We start from the raw sequence: 17,648 nt of genomic DNA, 5'->3' as shown, positions 1-17,648 counted from the left end.
GTGTGGTTGTATCTATTGTCTGTGAATTTGTTCTGTACACTGTAATTTTTTGTTGTGCTATTACATGTGGCAGCAGAGTTAGACTGACTGCCTGGTAGCTATATATATATTTATTTAATTTTTTCAGGCTAAAAACAATGCATGCTGCCCAAATGACTTTGCTGTCCTTCATGTCAACTTAAAACACAAGTTATAACTGTATTCTTCTGTCTGAATGTCATTTAAACTGAGAGTGCACTCCTGGCATATTTCCATCACTCCTTGAACCCTGCGTACCTGAGAGGATACTTCTGGTTCTCCCCCCATCAGTGTCTCTGCAGAGCAGCAAGGTGGCGGTCTGGTTGATGGACGGCTTTCCTGACCATCTCAGTCACTGATGCGCACCGCCTCACAGTGAGGCATGAGGAGGGTCATATATCTCCCTGTGCAGGTATGTGGATGCCTTGGAGACAGCTGCCACAGGCTGAGGTGATAAAACAGCCCATTCTGGAGACATCTGATAGTGCAGCAAGCTCCACAGAGTCTGGCAGCACTGGGTCTGACTGAAACTGGATCACACAGTAGCAGGAGGGAGTGGGCACCAGGCTGTCGGAGCAAAGCCAGAAAACAACTGGTTCTGGGTTGTGATTCTAGGCTGAAGGTGAAAGTATAGTATACAACCGTGTTTACACACAGAGATGCTGAGTTTAGAGAGTGTACTCCTGTGTGAGCTGAGCTAGGTGTTCACTGATTCACACCATGTTCTTAGATGAATATAGTATTCCAAACATTGTTCAAACACACTGTTTATTTATTAATACTACTATTATTAATATTGTTTTTATTTTTAGAATGCAAAAGTGAGAAGTTTAAAGGAATTGTTGGATTCCTAAATGAATCCTAATTTTTCATAGAAACACTCAATGAGTTAATTCTTTTTTGTCCACAACATTGATATTTCTTCACCTTTTAAGTTGATTTCATACTTCAGTCACTTATTTACACACGCAGCAGTTACGTAGCAACATTATAATTCATTTGGAGTTATAATTCTGCCTCAAGTCTAAGATTCACTCTGATTTTAGCTCTGTATTTAGTCTTTAACATCTGCAATATCAGTACCAATATCAGGCTCTTTAGCTGCTACATGCTTTACTGTGTTCACCAGCTAGTTGCCAACTGTGTCTGTGTGCTGTTTGGTGCTGAGAAGGTGGTTTACAAACTGTTCTTAGAGCTTTGCTACAGCCAAAAACGACACTATAGTGAACTGCGACTATAAAACTATAGTCGCAGTTCACTCTCACCATGGTTCAGAGATTTAGGAATATTAGCTACCTAAGTACTCGTAGTCTGGTCTTGACTCTTGACTCGCCTTATATTGCCTTGGTCTTGGTCTTGATCTTGTCTTGATCTCAAAACCTTTTTGGGTTTTGGTCTTGTCTTGGTCTCAATATACTCTGGTCTCGTTTGAGGTGGTTTTGACTACATTACATAGTTTGTGCAATATGGAGCACCAAAAGTTTAACACATCTCACTTAGTGCATATCTCTGTCTTTAAGAGACTAATTATCAAATATGTTTATCTTTTTCCCCTTCTGTTATAAAATAAATATTTTCCGATAAATCGTGATCCCAAAAAAATCATCCCAGCTCTGATTTTGACATTCTAGCACTGTATCATTTCTGTTGAAAGAAAAAACACCATATCCAATTAAAAGTTAACTACAAACATGACACTTTTATTGAACTTTTTTTTTCCTGATTCAGTTACAGAAACAAGAGAGTTAACTGTTGTTGTTTTTTTTTTCTTTTTCTAATCAGGGGAATAAAGTTCTATACATAGGCATGCTGCGTCACTGCACAGTCACAGCTGTGAAAACCAATATCACCCCTGTCAGCTGCCCCACTGGAACAGTCTGAAGGCAAGACAAATCAGGAGAGGACAGGCAAGGACATGTCAAACCCAGGGAGGATGGGTGCTCAGTGGGCTGCCCAGGGATGACAAACTTAACATATAGAAGTTTTGTGCAAATTTCACCACAGTCTATTTGATTTTAAACACAGAGACGATATCAGCCAGAAGATTCTCTTTTTTGTCCCCTCGAGTCTTCAAACTAACAGAGGCAGTTATTATTAGGTCCAGTGATGATGGCATTGTGTTCCTTTTTGGGGAATCATAATATTTTTGGACCATTTTCCCTCTGACTTTAATCTCTTTGCTTCTCAAGAGCCAGCTCTCTTTTGTGTTTAAGAAAGCACAGACATTAAATGTGTCATTTGATATACACTGAAATTATGATTGCTGTCACATGACCCTTACATAAATAGAGTTAGTATTCAAAAGTACGTCTGAGAAAGGTCTTACATGTAGAAATGGTGATAAGCATGCACAGATAGGTAGTCGACAAGTGCAAAATCTACAAAGTCACATGTTATTATTCATTTTTTTCCCCCCACATTGAGTGAATTCATCACAAGAACTGAAACCTCCCCCCCTCCGTTCCCAGTGTCGAGGACTTTGACTCACTACTACTGACTATCCGAAACCCTGAGGACAGTTCTTCTTAATGGGCTACGATGCACAGATTTGGGACCCGTAGCCTGTTTTTGACCAGCGTTGGCCCAAACAGAGCCTGACATAGTAGGGCACACTCTCTTTGGGCATGGAGCTGGCACCAGTCCTATTTTAGAATAGCCAGTGGGTAAGACATAAACATACAGCAGTCGAAGGTTGACCCTTAGTCTTTTCTTAGTTGAGGGTTTCTGTAAGACCAGGGGTCATCAACGACTGTTGATAGGCTCGGAGTTAGTTTTTTTTTTCAGGCCTCCCTGCTCTGTTTTTTTTTTGTTGTATATATTATAATTATCTTTGTTTACTGCATGAAGTGCCAAAAGTTATTCACAGCTATTGTATTTTTATGTTTGTTTCCCCATAACTGTTACAGCAAAGTGTGGAACACCGTCTTGAGTGAGAATACTGTGCAGAAGGTTCAACCAATGTAAATCCCCATAGATGACAACTCAGATCACTTCCTTGAACATTAATCAAACAATAAAAACAAAATAAAAGCATATCTAGTGTTGGCAAAATAGATCCAAAATACTAGTTTAAAAAAATAAAAGACACCAGCAAGAGAAAAAATAAAAGCATAATGTAACAACAAGCAAATGTATGAACACAAAGCAAACCAGTTTAAAAAAAAAAAAAATCCCCAGATAGAAACAGTTTGCAGTAGTCAGTCATATGACACTGGTGTCTAAAATCAGCCTACAGTTAAAAAAAAAAAAAAAAAAAGTAAACAAGCAAGCAAAGCTTTACAGCACTACTATGTACACAGCTTCTCAGGTGAAGAGAGAGAGAGCTGGTGTCACGATGAAGGGAAAGGGCGTGAAACGGAGACTCCAGTGAAACAAGAGTCCCTCTTGGCACGGAGACTTGAGCTATAGCCGACCACAGAGAGGCAGGAGCTGGATGAAGAGGAGGTGGAGGAGGAAGGGGGAAGAGACGCTTCACCAGATGAAGAAGACAACCACACACAGCAGAGCGAGCATGGGCCGCCCCCGCATTACACACAAACACACACACACAAACAGACCAGGGAGCCATTTTCTCAAACAGATAGGTCTAAACTGAAGGAAGTCGCAGGGATTTCATTCCCCTCGGACCGCCTCGCCTCTCGCTATCTCCTTCCTCCTCGCTCTTCCCATCCATTTGATCTCCCTCTTTCTACCTTGAACTGTAAATCTGATCTTTCTAAGGCTCTAGGATATCTCCACACACAGGCACACACAGCTATATAGTCTGTCACTCACAGCTTGACTGCTGTATCTGCATCGTCCTGTGGTTCTGTGCCTCACTGAGAAGTCATGTGGAGGAATATTTAGCACCACAAAGCAACCTTGACTTTGAATTCCAACCCCCGACACTCATAAGATCACAACACCCAACATACGCACACATAAAACACAGATAGAGGAACTAAGAACAGGAGACCATTTCATTTCCTCGCTCCGTTTCCTGCTGATATAAAGTGACAGTTTCTTCTGGCTGGTTCAAACTGCCAGTGGCCACCGGAGATGTGGGAGAGCAGCACACAGTAGTCTGACCTAGATTCATGAAGCTGTGCCTACCCACTGATGATTGACACCCTCCTCATCCAATCAGAATCCACAGCGCTCCTTTATATTTTCATATATATATCTAACAGCAGTTCATCAGCAGCTTGTGATCCCTCTGTTCGGGCTGCTTTTGTTGTGTCTGCGGTCACTGGGAACATCTTTACAGACCGTAATTCGGCCTTCACAGTTTTTTTTCGCATTTTGCAAAGTGTCCATGCAGGTGGGAGGATGAGGCAAGGTGAGAAGAGTTATGTGTTATATTCACAGACGTCGCAGAGAAACGCAAACCGCCAACAGCGATGGAGAGGGAGAGAGGAGACGTTGTTCAAGGGTGAAGCTGAGGTGTAACAGTCTGAAAAAGGAAGGTTTGTTGGGAGTGTTGGAGTTGAGATGTAGGGAATACACGCAGACTGTTTTTTTTCCTCTTATATACTCTACATACATACCCACAGAGGTTGGATTATTTTTAAGAGGGCGGTGCTCGAGCTGTACAGTTGCCCATGTGCTCTATGCTCTGTGTTTCACCTATGCTGTGGTTGGTTGGATGGAGGACAGAGCCAAATGTTTCCACTTGAGCGCCAGCATTGTGATGAGCAGCGGAAAAGACATCCTGACTGACAGGAAAGAGAGACATAGTAGGAAAAAGCGATAGATTTCACAGTTTTCAAGGATGCTTACAGTGCTGTAGTCTCAGGGGAGCAAATCAAACAAAACAAAACAAAAAAAAAAAGAATACTGCATGTTGATTTATTTTTTTGGATATGAGTCAGCGTGTGTTTTGTTTTTGCTACTTGCTGGTCGAGTTTTCAACTCTTCCATAGAGATTTGTGTGCTAGAAGAGCTTTAGCTCTGTCCTCCATACCCTACTTTCTCACACACACTCATACTATGGTTGATTGGCACACGGTCAGTGTTTAAGTCTGTAGTGAAAGTCCAATTTATCCCAGCGGGCCATTCGTCCTGGACCCCCCCACCCCCCCTCCTTCTTTTTCATCCTCTCCATCCTCTCCATCCTCTTCTTCTCTTCGTTTTTTACCACACATCTTTTCAATCCTCTCGCTCACCACAGCTGCCGCCCCGTGTAGGTTGGAGGAGCAGAGGGCACCTGTACAGGGAAAAATTAAGATTGTAAATAATTAACAATCTGTATTATACTCATGCGTCTTTATTTAACATGCATACTTTAGCTGCATAGGCCCCATTTATACTGATTACTACAAATCCCTTCGTGGTTTAGGACAGAATACATCTCGGACAGGCTTTTTCTTTAAAATAAAACTCTCTCGTGTCATCTGGTAGCTGTCCCAGTTAAAGCGAACCACGGAGTAGCAGAATTTAATTATTGTGCTCTACAAAGCTGGAACAAACCTCCAGAAGATGGAAGACCTGGCTCATCTCCTACAACCTTTAAACTTTAAAGCAACAGACATTTTGGGAACTGAGCTTTTTTTTTTTTTGCTTTAGTGAGAAAACACCACTCTCGTGTTTAACAGGAAGTCGGTTAGACCAGCTTAGCACAAAGAAATGGCTCACCTGGATCTGTCCAAAAGTACCAAAATACAAAGAAATGGCTCACCTGGATCTGTCCAAAAGTACCAAAATACACTTCTAAATTAACATTTTAAACCTCATCTTGTGTATTTTAGATGTTTATTGTTAACTTGACAGAGCACTACTATCTGTTCCCCTCTGTTCTCAGTCTGTATGCTAAGTTGGCTTAATATTTGATGGACAGACATGAGAGTGGTGTCAATCGTCTCATCTATCTAATCGTTTAACTATTCAGTTAACTTGATCACACACTCTTAGGCCATTACACTTGCGTCCTACGCTCTCTCCTCTCCTTAATTCTGTTCTTTCATCTTTTAAATATATTTCATCCTTTTAAATCGCTGTGCGAGAATCTTTTTAAAATTTAATATCTTTTATGCCTTATGCAAAGCCCTATGAGTACGAAGCACGTTATATAAATGAACTTGCCTCGCTTTTAAAATGAATACATAAAAACACTGTTCGTGCAAACAAATGATATTTTATGCAGAGCTGCTTAGGGAGAAGTCACTGCGTTCTCTTTGTCGGCTAAATCAGCACGCCTCGATGCAATGTCTAGGAATAGAGACTACAAATTATCTTTCAGTCAGTAGAGAGTGTGCTTCAGCGTTTTAGCCTCCAGTGGTGTGTTGTGCTGTTGTGTGGTGGGCTTAATTCATAACACAGTTGCTGGAAATAAGTTTCACCTGTGCCAGCCAGAGTGCCCATTCATCCTGCATAATGAAGGGGGTGACAGCCGGCAGACAGTCGCATCGCTCAGTGGACAGATAGCATCACAGCTTATTTACACACACGTGGAAGCTCTCGCACGCTCACCCAGACGCAAATCAATGTCAGATGAGTGACAAACCCATCCATGCATGTGCCCACAAAATACAACACATGACGATGCACCGACAAATTGATAATGTGCACACACACACTCACACCTCCCCCTCATTCTTGTGCAATGACATACGGTCTGGAACGCACAAATGTGCATGCAGTCTTGTCGGCGTGGACGAATGAGAGAGCGGCGTGTAAGCGGCGTGTACCTGTGACTGGGCGGATGTACTCACCGCTCCCCCGTTCAGGATCATGGTCATCTCGGTGGGCTGGTAAACGTTGCTGCGGAAAGGAGCGCTGGGCCTGGCGCCGGTGTTACTGTTATGTTGCCCAGCACTGCTACTGCTCCTTAACCCTGGCATGAAGTAAACAGAGAAGCGGACAGAGATTACTCACTGTCTGATTACTCATCATGTCTTTCTTGAAGGAAGAAACACTTGCTGTGTAATCTTGCACCACAGATATTTCCTCCTGTACTTATTTCTAGCCACACTTGCAAATATTTCCTTGTGTCCTATTACTCACTTTGGCCTACATTCAACCTACAGCCTTTACGCACATTTTACACCTGTCTGGTGTAAGATATTGGATTGCACTGTACCTGCAGTGTTCTCATCGTTGTATCCGTAGCCCTGGTTCTCCACAAACTGCCTGTGAGAGAGCGGGATGTCTTCATCGAAGCTGGTCTCCCTCATGCGTGTCGAGTTCTGGGAGGTGTCAAAGTAATCCGGGGCAGTGGGCTGTGGAGGGGGTCTCAGGCAGATGTGGGATTCAGGAATGGCGTGGAAGATCAACAGCAGCCAGCCCTGAGCCACTAAAGCAATAGCCAGTGTGGCATCGTTCCACTCCGGAGACCTCCCCAGCCAGGCGTTGCCATACAGATAGAAGCCTACCCAGGCCACCCACAGCAGCACGGACAGCAGGCATGTCACCAGCAGCCAGACGGCATTGCAGCGCCACTGACGTGTCTTCCCACAAAGAGCCAGGGATGCAGCAGTCAGGGCGGCAAGTAGGAGGGCCAGCACATAGCTGCAGGCTAGTGAGAAGTCCAGTGGTAGATACTGACAGGCAGCTCGTCCCTCCCTCAGCACGGTCAGGAGCAGCCATTCGGCAGCGATGATTCCCTGCACAGCACTCAAACCCAGTGCAAGGCCTGTTAGGGCGCAGCCACCAGGGCTTCGGCGTTCACGGCCAAGCCTGCGCAGGCGGATGCCCTGAACCAGCAGGCAGGAGAAGCAGACTGCAAACAGGAGACCCCATAGGGCCCTGCGGAGCAAACATAAACACTCATCCTGCTCGATCAGGTAAGCAAAGCTCAGGCCGAATAAGCCAAGGGTGCCGAGTAGCAGCAGGAGGATGGGTCCCACACCGCTGCGCTTCTCAGCCTCACTAATGTGGTGCAAACGGCACAGCAGGACTAGGGCAAGCAAGATTGCAGTCAGTGCCCCACCGGCAGCCACTGACTCGACAGCCACACCCCATATTGAGTCCAGGTCACAGAGCAGGGTGTAGGGACGCACAATGCCCCAGCCGCAGCCTGTTGGGGAAGCCTCAGATTCACTGGTGGCGCGATGAGCAACAGTCAGCAGCAGCAGGAGGAGGACGGGGAGGAACGCCATCTCTGAGAGATCAACAGACCAGAAGAGAGAGAATGGAGAAAGTCAAATAAGTGGAGAGGAACAGGACAAAAAAAAAGAGTTGAGCAATCCGTCATTCCCACAGTAATCATTGGCCTGTGAGTGACAGTGCAGACAATAAGCCACTGCTGTGTTTCAGAGAGGAAACAAAGGACAGTAGTTCATGCAGGGTGAATGAGGCCTTTCCAAACACACAAAAGCACACACACATCCTGTTTCACTAATGGTAGCCTATAGCCCTGCCTGTCTCTGAACCTTGTAAAGAGTTTAGGTGTCATTTTGTGGCAAGCAACTTGAAATAAACAACATACACATGGCTTAAAAATACCAACAAACCCAGAAAAGTCCAGATGAGCTGCTCTCGGTCCATTCACAGAGAAGTATGGTCAGAGTCCGAGCACCTACAGTGCTTCTGAGGAGAGTTTCAGGTGTATTATTTGTCAAGTCTTGTCCAGTGAACCGGCTGCCCGGAGCACTGACAGGAAAGCTGCGGCATCATGCATAATTTTATGGAAAAACAGAGATAAAGCGAGGGGAAGTGGTGCATACAAGCAGTTCTACTCGCAATCAGGCATCTAAGGGCATCTAGCAAAGTGTGAGACAATGCATAATACACTGTACACCAATACACAGCGCCTTGAGCATGAGAATAAACACTTCTATACTTTTGGGTCCCAGTGAAGGAAAAAAAAAAAACAGCGCACACAAATCAATGCTGTCTCCATCTATGTATTCCTTTATTCGTCACAACTGTCAGACACACACACACACGAAAACACAATCTTTCATTTGAACGAGGCCTCTGTTGGATCGTCAGTGCTGTCATTTCACCTGACAAGCTGTGTGTTTTACGACAGGTTGAACCGTATTTAAAGCCACCACAAAACTGCACTCACACACACACAGCACATCATTTTGCCAGGTTACTGTCAACTGTCTCTCCATTACATTGCTGAGCTTTCACGAATTCTTTCCAAGCTGGCTCATACATTAGTGCGTCAAACAATCTGCTCTCACAAAGAACACCCAGACTTTTTAAGCCTCTCTATGCTTGAAGCTACACTTCAAGTTTTATTGCCAATTAGGTTTTCACATACAAGAAATTTGTCTCAGTGTAATGATGCATAGTAGACATTAAAGCAACATTGTGTAACTTTGCTATCATAAACTAACAGACTAAATAATGTTGATGTGACACTGACCTGTCTGACAAGTGAATGGTTTCCAGCATATCTGTCTACACAACTTTGTACAAGAGGTACTGTACATAGCGCTAAGTCACACACCATTGACTATTTCACTTATTTTGGTGAAACTGGATCATATTTTATGGAGAAAATGTTTTCCAGTTTTTCCCTCCGACGTCCTCCAGCTGCTCTGCTTCAACTCTCATTGATTTACAGAGTTTCCTGATGGACAGTAAAGTAAACTGCTGCGAACTATAGCCGCTGTTAGTTAATGCTAGATCACTTTGTCAGCTTTGTTAGTTTGACTGTGAGCTCCGAGCACTGCAGGAGTTTCGGATAGGGGAGATTTTCAGCCCCAGGCATGGACGAATGCTGATGGGAAGCGGAGCCGGTGTCGTGCCAGAACCACAGTTGGAAAGCAGGCAATGTAACCGAGCTCAGCATCCTCTGTGGACATAATAACAGAGGTGAAAAGACCCAAAGGTGATGTTTATGGAGGAAGCTAAGAAGAGAGGAGGGTAACTGAGCAGGAAGTCGCCAGGGAAAAGTAAATCTGGGACTGACTTTTAGTCGTTATCGAGAGCTTGGTGAAATAAACAGCTTTGTGTTGTTGCACTTGCTTGATGTCTCAAGAATGTCAGCAAAGCTGTCGACTCAGTGCTTTTTGATCATAAGTAATGTAATCATAACAAATACAGGCGTAAAGCCGTAAAGTGGTATTGCACTCTGTGGGTGCTAAATTACAAAAATGTGTTGCTTTAAGCAAAAAAAGGAATATAAAAATGAAATACTAGAAGATATATGTAAAATGTGTTTTTATTTTAAATAAACATGAATGTGCATGAATTATTTCCCAGGTATTGTGTTTTGAATTGTTTATATCAGAGGACTTCACTCTTGCTGTAGTTTGACATTTAAAAAATCCCCGGTGTCCACAAATAGACTGTACCACAATATTTACATACCAAATTAAGACACTGTTTATCCTCAGCTTCATATTCTCTCTCCTTGCCAGTGAGTCAAGGAGAGTTGCACAGTTACTCGAGTCGTCAGGGGAGAGTGGTCGGTTTAAATACACACCAGCCAGGGCTACAGGTCACACACAATCCTTCCAGCATGTAGCTTGTTAAGTGGGGCAGACAGAGAGAACGAGACAGACAACTGAGATACTCTGATTTATTTTAATATGAAAAATAGGGACAGAAATGGGAGGAAGTCTGACCTGCAGCAATATACTCAGGCTAGACCTAATTCTGACTGCATGATTTGTCACTTTAATGTGCCTAACCTTTCTACAGTGGTTGGATGTGACTACAACAAGCATATTGAGCATAAATTTGTATTTTATTTCACAGTGCAATATTTTACTTTCACAGCTTTGTTACTTTTTAAGATTTTCCAGACAAAACAAATGAAGAGCTGATAAAACAAGATTGTTTTATGATGTTTGATGCATTGTTTTAGATTAAACAATCCAGCAGTATATGAAAGATTTAGAGCTGTTTAATGGATTAGTCAGATAACATTTCACAGTTGCAGCTCCTGAGTTTAACTTGTCCAGAGTGTACTCTGCTTCTTGTCCAATGCCAGCTGGGACAGGCCACCCACGACTGTGATAAGGATTAAAAATGACTAAAAATGGATGGATGGATGGATGGATGCATAAAGTCGGCTATGTTCAATATCAGTGTAGCCCAGAAGGGATAAACCAAACACTGGTTTAGTAGATGCCGCTAAATTCTACACACTGGACCTTTAAATTAAAGTAAAGGTTTAGACTATTGGCTGGACAAAATCAACAAATTGAAGGTGTCACTTTGTGCTCGTGGTTGTAGCCAATCAATCAATTAAAATAATCAGCAGATTAACCCATAATAATAATCTAATGATATGATATAAGGATGGCACACTGGTGCAATGATTTGTACCGTTTATATAAGATAAAATAGGAAAGGTGCACGTGTAATCTGGAAAAGTTGCCTCAAAATGCAAGTGCTTTTATACAGAAGAGGGTCATGCATGTTGTTAATAACATAATTAACATCATTAGCGAGTTAACTCCTGTTTATCAAAATTCATTCATCTATTTATTTTCAGGCTTTTGATCTGTCTGTCATTAAAAACAAGTTTTTTAAGGCAGTGGTTGTTTACAACTTTTGAAATATTATTATTTATTTCTGTGAAACCCCAGAGAGCCTAAAGATGCATGGGTGTGTGTATACATATGTGTGTTTGTGCATATTCATTTATGTAGAGCTCTTTCATGTACCCTTCAGAGATTTACACCCTCCAAATTCCTCCTCACGCCTCCTCATTACTAAAATCTTTCGCTCCCTTACTTCCTTTCGTTATTTCAGCCTGTTGTTTCCGGTCGTCTCCTTCCCTCCCCGCTGCAGCGGCTCACTCAGGCGCTGGTTATTATTGGTCTACTTTAACATCAGTGCCAACGTCGATCAGTGCTTATGAAGGGATGAGTCACCAAAACATGCACACAAAAAAACAGAGCTTTATACACACAAATACTTAACACCAACATGCAAGCCTGCACAAGTGGCACAAACACACATTCCTGATAAACTCATGCTTTAAAACATCATGTTGTTTTTCTAGTAAGCTCCTGATAACCATGGTTACCCCCTCCTAACCCCCCAAATGACAGGAATAAACCAAAAAGGACAGGAACAAAGAGAGAAAGGCTCGCTCATCCTCAAAATATCCCAGCAGACTGCTCCTCCTCTGTCTTTTGTTTCTGTACTTTTGTTTTTGTCTTTCTTCGCCGCCTTCTTTTGTCACTTCCGAATGACAGAGCCTGTAAAACCACACAGTCGAGACACAGAGTGCACACTCGCACAACAAGAGACACAGACACTGCATCCTAGTGAGTGACCACTTTTTCATTCACTCACCCTCTCACCCAGTCACTCCCTCTTGCACAGATGGTTGCTCTGGCTGCTTATTGAGTGTGACTTGGCAGACTGGTGAGCGGAAAGAGCTGAAGCATGCACAGAGAGAAAGGGCTGCCAGTGGCAACACACATGTGCAAAATCAAGGCTCATGCGAATGTATTGCATGCTACGGAGGGTACTTCAACACACACCTACAGCACACATGCCACACACTTGAGTCCTCTCACTAATATGAGTCATGTGAAGAGAGAGAGAGAGGGAGAGGGAGAGAGTCCCTGGCCTTCGGTTTTGTGCAGCACTGAGGATGCTACCGTCGTCTCATCCTCCCCCTCCCACCTTTCTAGACATGTTTCTCTCTCTGTCACTCCGGCTTCATGCAGCCATTTCTCCCCCTCCCCTCCATTTAAAATCTCTCCATTCTGTTGGATTTCAATGCCACCTCTCCTCCAAATCAGCCGGAGCGGTCTCATCTCTCCGCTACATTTGAAGATGTGCTGTGAAAGATGCGCCTCACGCACCTCCTTTCCCCACGTTTTCTCCTTCTTTTCACCCCCAAGGTCTAATCCAAAACACACACACCCACCCACCCGTCTTCCTTCCATTTTGGCTTCTCTTTCTTCCCTCCTCGTGCCCCTTCTTCCTCTCTCCTTCCCTCCCTCCCCCTCTTAGCCTTTATTCTTGCTGTGTATCTTATGTAACTGGGGAAGGATCCAGCTCTTGCCAGTTCTGCTGCATGGCTGCTGTTTCTCAGGCATCATCTTCCTCAGTGCCAAGCAGCCTGCTGGCACTTAGAGGTCCATCTTGTTTATTCTGCACGTATCAGGGTTACATGCACTAACGCTGCACGTCATTCACACACACACACACATCTACACAGGCTGCCCGTGTGTACTGTCTCTATTTGCATGTAAATATATAACATTCTGTTTGGTAGCATGTTTTATGCATCACTTTGTGAAGGCACTACCTTCTCACACGAAACTGAATGTGGCAAGTATGCAGCATGCATTCCTCACAGCACTGCTGTTTAACACACAACAGGAATACAGGCGTGAGAGTGCAAATGTGCAGCACTGCAGTCATTCAAATCTGATCCAGGACAAGCAGAGATGAGGAACTCTAGTGAGCCATCCTGTACAATTACCTCCCCCCTATAATTATAAGACACAGCACACAACCAGATGCTGTCTAATTACCGTGTTGATAATTGGGAGGATTATTGCGTTTTGACGACTCGCTTCAATTCTTTTTTTTTTCCACTGTTTTATTTATATAGACTACTGAGATGATAATAGGGAAAATGTGTGTGTGTGTGCGTGTGTGTGTGTGTGTAGGTATACGGCTGCACGACACACTCATCCAGCTGTCGAGGTGAGCAGGTCATTTTGCAGGACCTGTGCCAGCATCTGTTTGCTGGTGACGCCAATCAAGACTCTACTCTCTTCTCTAACACTGACAGACCTTTTTTTTTTCTGACAGCGCATAAATTTACATCTTACATCACTCCCTGGGATTACTTAATGCATTAGATATCACTCATGATAAGTTAAACCAGAAAGTCTGGATGTCCTGTCTCACTCCGAGATTTACCGTAGATTAAAAACACAACTCTACTTCTAAATAAGCTTGTATGCTCTAATAGGTACATTTCAGGTTGGTCTTATAACAGTTGCAACTTCTGTCTTAAGCTTCCTCAACCTGTTCTAGTGAGCCGTGAGTCCATTCCTGCCTGTCTGACCTGAGATCTTAGATATAATATAAACCTCTTTCATATTTCTGATGTCACCAGGTTGACATTTTAACATCTATCCTCTCTGGAGTTTTGTGGAAAAACATTTTTAACATGAACAGAAGGCTCAAACAAACACAAAAATGTGTGTGTTTAAAGTTAATCGGCTTAACGTGAACACACTCTTTAGTGAGGATTCACTAAGTAACACATGCTTAGTGTTGTAATCTAAAAAAAAAAAAACAGACTTTCCAGAGATTACCTTACCAATCGTGCATTTAGATGGAGTTAGAGACCTCCTGCACAGTAAATTGCAAGAAAATGGTCAATTTCCATGTCTGCATTTTGAGAAATATATCACTGTTGAAATTGACAGATTAACAGCACACACTGCAAACCTGTAATACCGTTCCATGTGTAGATTTACACTCGAAAACACATTTTCCGTAACTTCAATCTTAGTTTTTAATGTTCTGACAGTGTTGTAGCTGCATATTCCTGCCTGCACATTGGTGGACTTACTCTTACTTTAAATAAAAATGCACAATAACCATGAATTACAACACACGCTCTGATCCATCTGTCACCAGTCTCTACACATCTGTAAGCCTCCAATGTGACGTCAGCAATCCCTCGCAGCTGGTAGTGGCAGATAAAAAGATGCTAATAAAATGGGATGATGGGAAGAGATACGATAGTTGTTTAGGTATGACGTAAGGGTGTGCTGAAATATTGAAACGGAGTTGGAATAAAAACAGACACACAGAAGAGAGGAGACACAAAGATAAGAGGGAAGACATGAAAAGATATTAAATGTCGAGACTGGAAAAAGTGGTAGTCCATCCACTGCGCCAGTCCCCTGGGTGTCAGCATGAAGAAACTGACAGTGGAAATATTTCCCCCAGCCTCTATAGACACCCCTAGCCATCCTAATTAGGCCTCATTACCATGTGACTGGGCTCACAGCAAGACCATATGCTAATTGACTTAACAATTAACAGTGCCAGTGCCCTGCACCCTTTACTCTAACCCCCCTTTCTCCTCCTCTTCCTACAACAACAACCGATCTTGGGGGGTGGGGGGGTTAATCGGTCAGATGTGAAGGCATCTCAAGCCCAAAGACATGCACCTTGAAACCAGAGCCACAGACCTCCGGTGTCATGTGTTCTGCCTCCATGTGATATCATCATAAATTAAGTGATGGGACTGAGGGGGGTGGAGATTGATCACAGGAGCCCAGAAAGATCAGATCTGGTTCGAGAGTGTGATAATGATCAGAGGAGCAGGAGTAACGAGGAACAGCCGGATGTGAATAAGAGGAATTGGAGCAAATCTTGTGCCTGGTGCTTGGAGCAAGTGTGTGTGTGTGTGTGTGTGTATGTGTGTGAAGTGAGGAGGTGGGGTGAGAGCATGAACACAAATGCACACATGAAGCGAGAAGCAGGGAAGTTCCTGTGTATGTGAAAATCGCAGCTCCTGCTCTCAGCTGTGTCATGTGTGCAGAAAGAGGACGCATCCAAACAAGGTACATATGGCACCAGCCCCGAGGAGATACTGTATCATCCGCTATTCCCAAGGGGAGGCTAACTAACTCATGAAAGCACGGCCTGAGAATAAACAGTCTCCACTCTGCTGAATATTGATTAATAATGGAAAACAGAACACTCCAAAATAGGCCCGAGAGCTTTCTGAGCACACAGATACCGCACTGACGGAGGCTCCAGGCTCATGTGTCATCCATCTATTCACCAGCTAGAAGTCAATCCATGCATTGACTTCCATTCCCAAACAAACTTCCTTTGTTTAATTGGACTCAAGTGGGCATTTAAGTGCAATTTCACTCCCAGTTAGACGACCAGTTCAGGGCCCGGCCTCTTGTTTATAAGGCCAGTGTGGGAGGGACACGTCTCCTGAAGGCAGAGAGGGGGGGGACACCTTTGGTTTTAGCTGACCTAAGGAGAAGCTTAATGCAAACACACATTTGGAGAATGCTCTTTTTTCTTTTCTTCTTTGCCTAACAATGCCAGCCACATGGGAGGGTCCCTGGGGGGGTTCCAGAAGAGTGTGTTTGTTTGAGGGAGCAGCAGTAAGACTATTGTTACTGAGCTGTGTGTGTGTGTGTGTGTGATCCAAAAATAAAGAATGACATCTAACCTCTAAAATAAAGAATGGATGATTGATTGACACTCCTAAAATACCCCCCAATGTATTGTTGGGGTGAAAATGGAGGCGCAGCATCTACTAAAGGACACCAACGTTTTTTTTGTTTGTTTTTTATCCTCGTGAGAAAAACGTGCCACAGCCAATCAGTCGTAAAAGTCCACACAGGTCAAAGTCCTCTGTCTCTTTAGTTAAGCTTAACATGGTTTTGTCAAATGCCCTTTGAGGTCAAGGCCATTCTATGCGTAAATATACATCCCAGCTGCGTGTCACATTTCTGTCTACTATACTGCGTGCCCTCTTGGCTTCACGCACAGCTATACATTTGGTGCATCGAGACATCGCCTTTCACCAGGGGCTGTCAGTGATGTAACTTCCACCTCAGTGCCTTACTATAACACAAACCGAGAGATGCATTTAAATGCACCGAGATCCCCTGTGGGTTATTCAGCTAAAACAGTCCTACTGTACATATCTATATGTATCACAGAAACACATCACACTCCCCTACCCCCCATTGCCAATATTCATATATAATGGGCTACATGGTGAGCAGCACGTACCTTAATCGATGTAAACAAATCCGATCGAGGGCGAAGGCGGATGCACAGTTGTCAGGTACGATGGGAGACTGAGTAAAAAAGAAAAAATGTCACATTTCGGAGACAGCTCCACTCGCTGCGTTTGCGTATTCTCTCTCCATCCACATGGAGCTGTACGCGATCAGCCCAGATGATTCCTCTCGCTCCAGAAGGGAATCCGGTTATTCTTCAGCCCGTGTCGGTTGTCATCAGAGGCTGAATGGGCATGAATGACAAGTCCAAAACGGTGGAGACGGAACACACCGGGGTGACAGGATTAAAATATGGGAGCGATTCTTGATCGTTTTCCCTCTAAATCCTTTGTTTAGTGGTGCGCATCTTTCACTTTCTCTGCACCAAATCACAAAAAACAAACAGTGAGGAAAATCCCGGTGACCCCCTCCTCTCCAAATAAAATCAGCCGGATCCCCTTCTTCTAATATTGCGCCGATTATGCCGCTGAATGCCCTGGTTGACGCTCACTGCTCCGCGCTGCACATCTCCCGACTGAACGCATCACCAAAACTGCGCTCCGTGTAACGTGCGTACTGATAATCCCTCTCCGCGCACACGGACACACACAGAAAGTGACAGCTCTCCAGAGCTGCCACAATCTCCACTGACTCCTCTCTGTCCTCCCTCCCTTTTACTGTTTTACTCCCCGATAAATGAATTGGTGCCTGACAGGGGGTGGGGGGGCAGCCTTATTAAATCCCTTTCCTTTACGCACTCTCTTTCACACACTCCGGCACACACACACACACACACACACCTCCTAAATCTGCTGTCTTAATATCGCAGGTTGTGCGCACAATGTGGACTCTCCAGATGCTGCTCCTGCTTAGTTCCAGCTTGTGGTACTGTTTTTGCCTCGTTCACTGCGCTAAGTCATAGAAAATATGCCGACATAGAGTCAAGTGAAACTATTAAAACCAAATTTCCGGTTACAACTTTCAGAATAAAGTCCTTAGGCT

The 17,648-nt window shown here is 43.9% G+C and overlaps 1 protein-coding gene and 1 long non-coding RNA gene across 3 annotated transcripts; one reads left to right on the top strand and one right to left on the bottom strand.

The window, feature by feature from the left end:
• The first annotated feature begins 103 nt into the window (after positions 1-103).
• Positions 104-3,274, top strand: LOC113747100 (uncharacterized). Its single transcript, XR_003463342.1, has 2 exons — positions 104-430; positions 1,801-3,274. It is a non-coding gene; the product is annotated as an uncharacterized LOC113747100 (long non-coding RNA).
• On the bottom strand, positions 2,825-17,558 carry gprc5ba (G protein-coupled receptor, class C, group 5, member Ba). Of its 2 annotated transcripts, none has more exons than XM_010739403.3 (4): positions 16,657-17,558; positions 7,076-8,095; positions 6,684-6,829; positions 2,825-5,203 (listed from the first exon to the last, which is right to left on the bottom strand). In XM_010739403.3, the coding sequence occupies exons 2-4, from the start codon at positions 8,091-8,093 to the stop codon at positions 5,159-5,161; spliced, it is 1,209 nt and encodes a 402-aa protein (XP_010737705.1). In that variant the 5' UTR covers positions 8,094-8,095; positions 16,657-17,558; the 3' UTR covers positions 2,825-5,158. The 2 variants fall into 2 exon arrangements, with proteins under 2 accessions (XP_010737705.1, XP_010737706.1); XM_010739404.3 differs by having other exon boundaries at positions 6,708-6,829.
• Between the last annotated feature and the right edge of the window lie 90 nt (positions 17,559-17,648).

The sequence above is a fragment of the Larimichthys crocea genome, chromosome XII (genome assembly GCF_000972845.2).
Source record: "Larimichthys crocea isolate SSNF chromosome XII, L_crocea_2.0, whole genome shotgun sequence".
Classification (NCBI taxonomy): domain Eukaryota; kingdom Metazoa; phylum Chordata; class Actinopteri; family Sciaenidae; genus Larimichthys; species Larimichthys crocea.
The sequence above is the reverse complement of the archived record's forward strand: the minus strand, read 5'-3'. Positions and strand labels throughout refer to the sequence as shown.

What these genes read in the sequence shown, in the direction of transcription:
- gprc5ba (XM_010739403.3), bottom strand. Translation starts at nt 8,093, where the DNA reads ATGGCGTTCCTCCCCGTCCTCCTCCTGCTGCTGCTGACTGTTGCTCAT. An exon ending in CAACGATGAGAACACTGCAG is followed by an intron (nt 6,830 to 7,075) that starts GTACAGTGCAAT and finishes ACTTCATGCCAG; the next exon opens with GGTTAAGGAGCAGTAGCAGT. An exon ending in GTACATCCGCCCAGTCACAG is followed by an intron (nt 5,204 to 6,683) that starts GTACACGCCGCT and finishes TTCCCTGTACAG; the next exon opens with GTGCCCTCTGCTCCTCCAAC.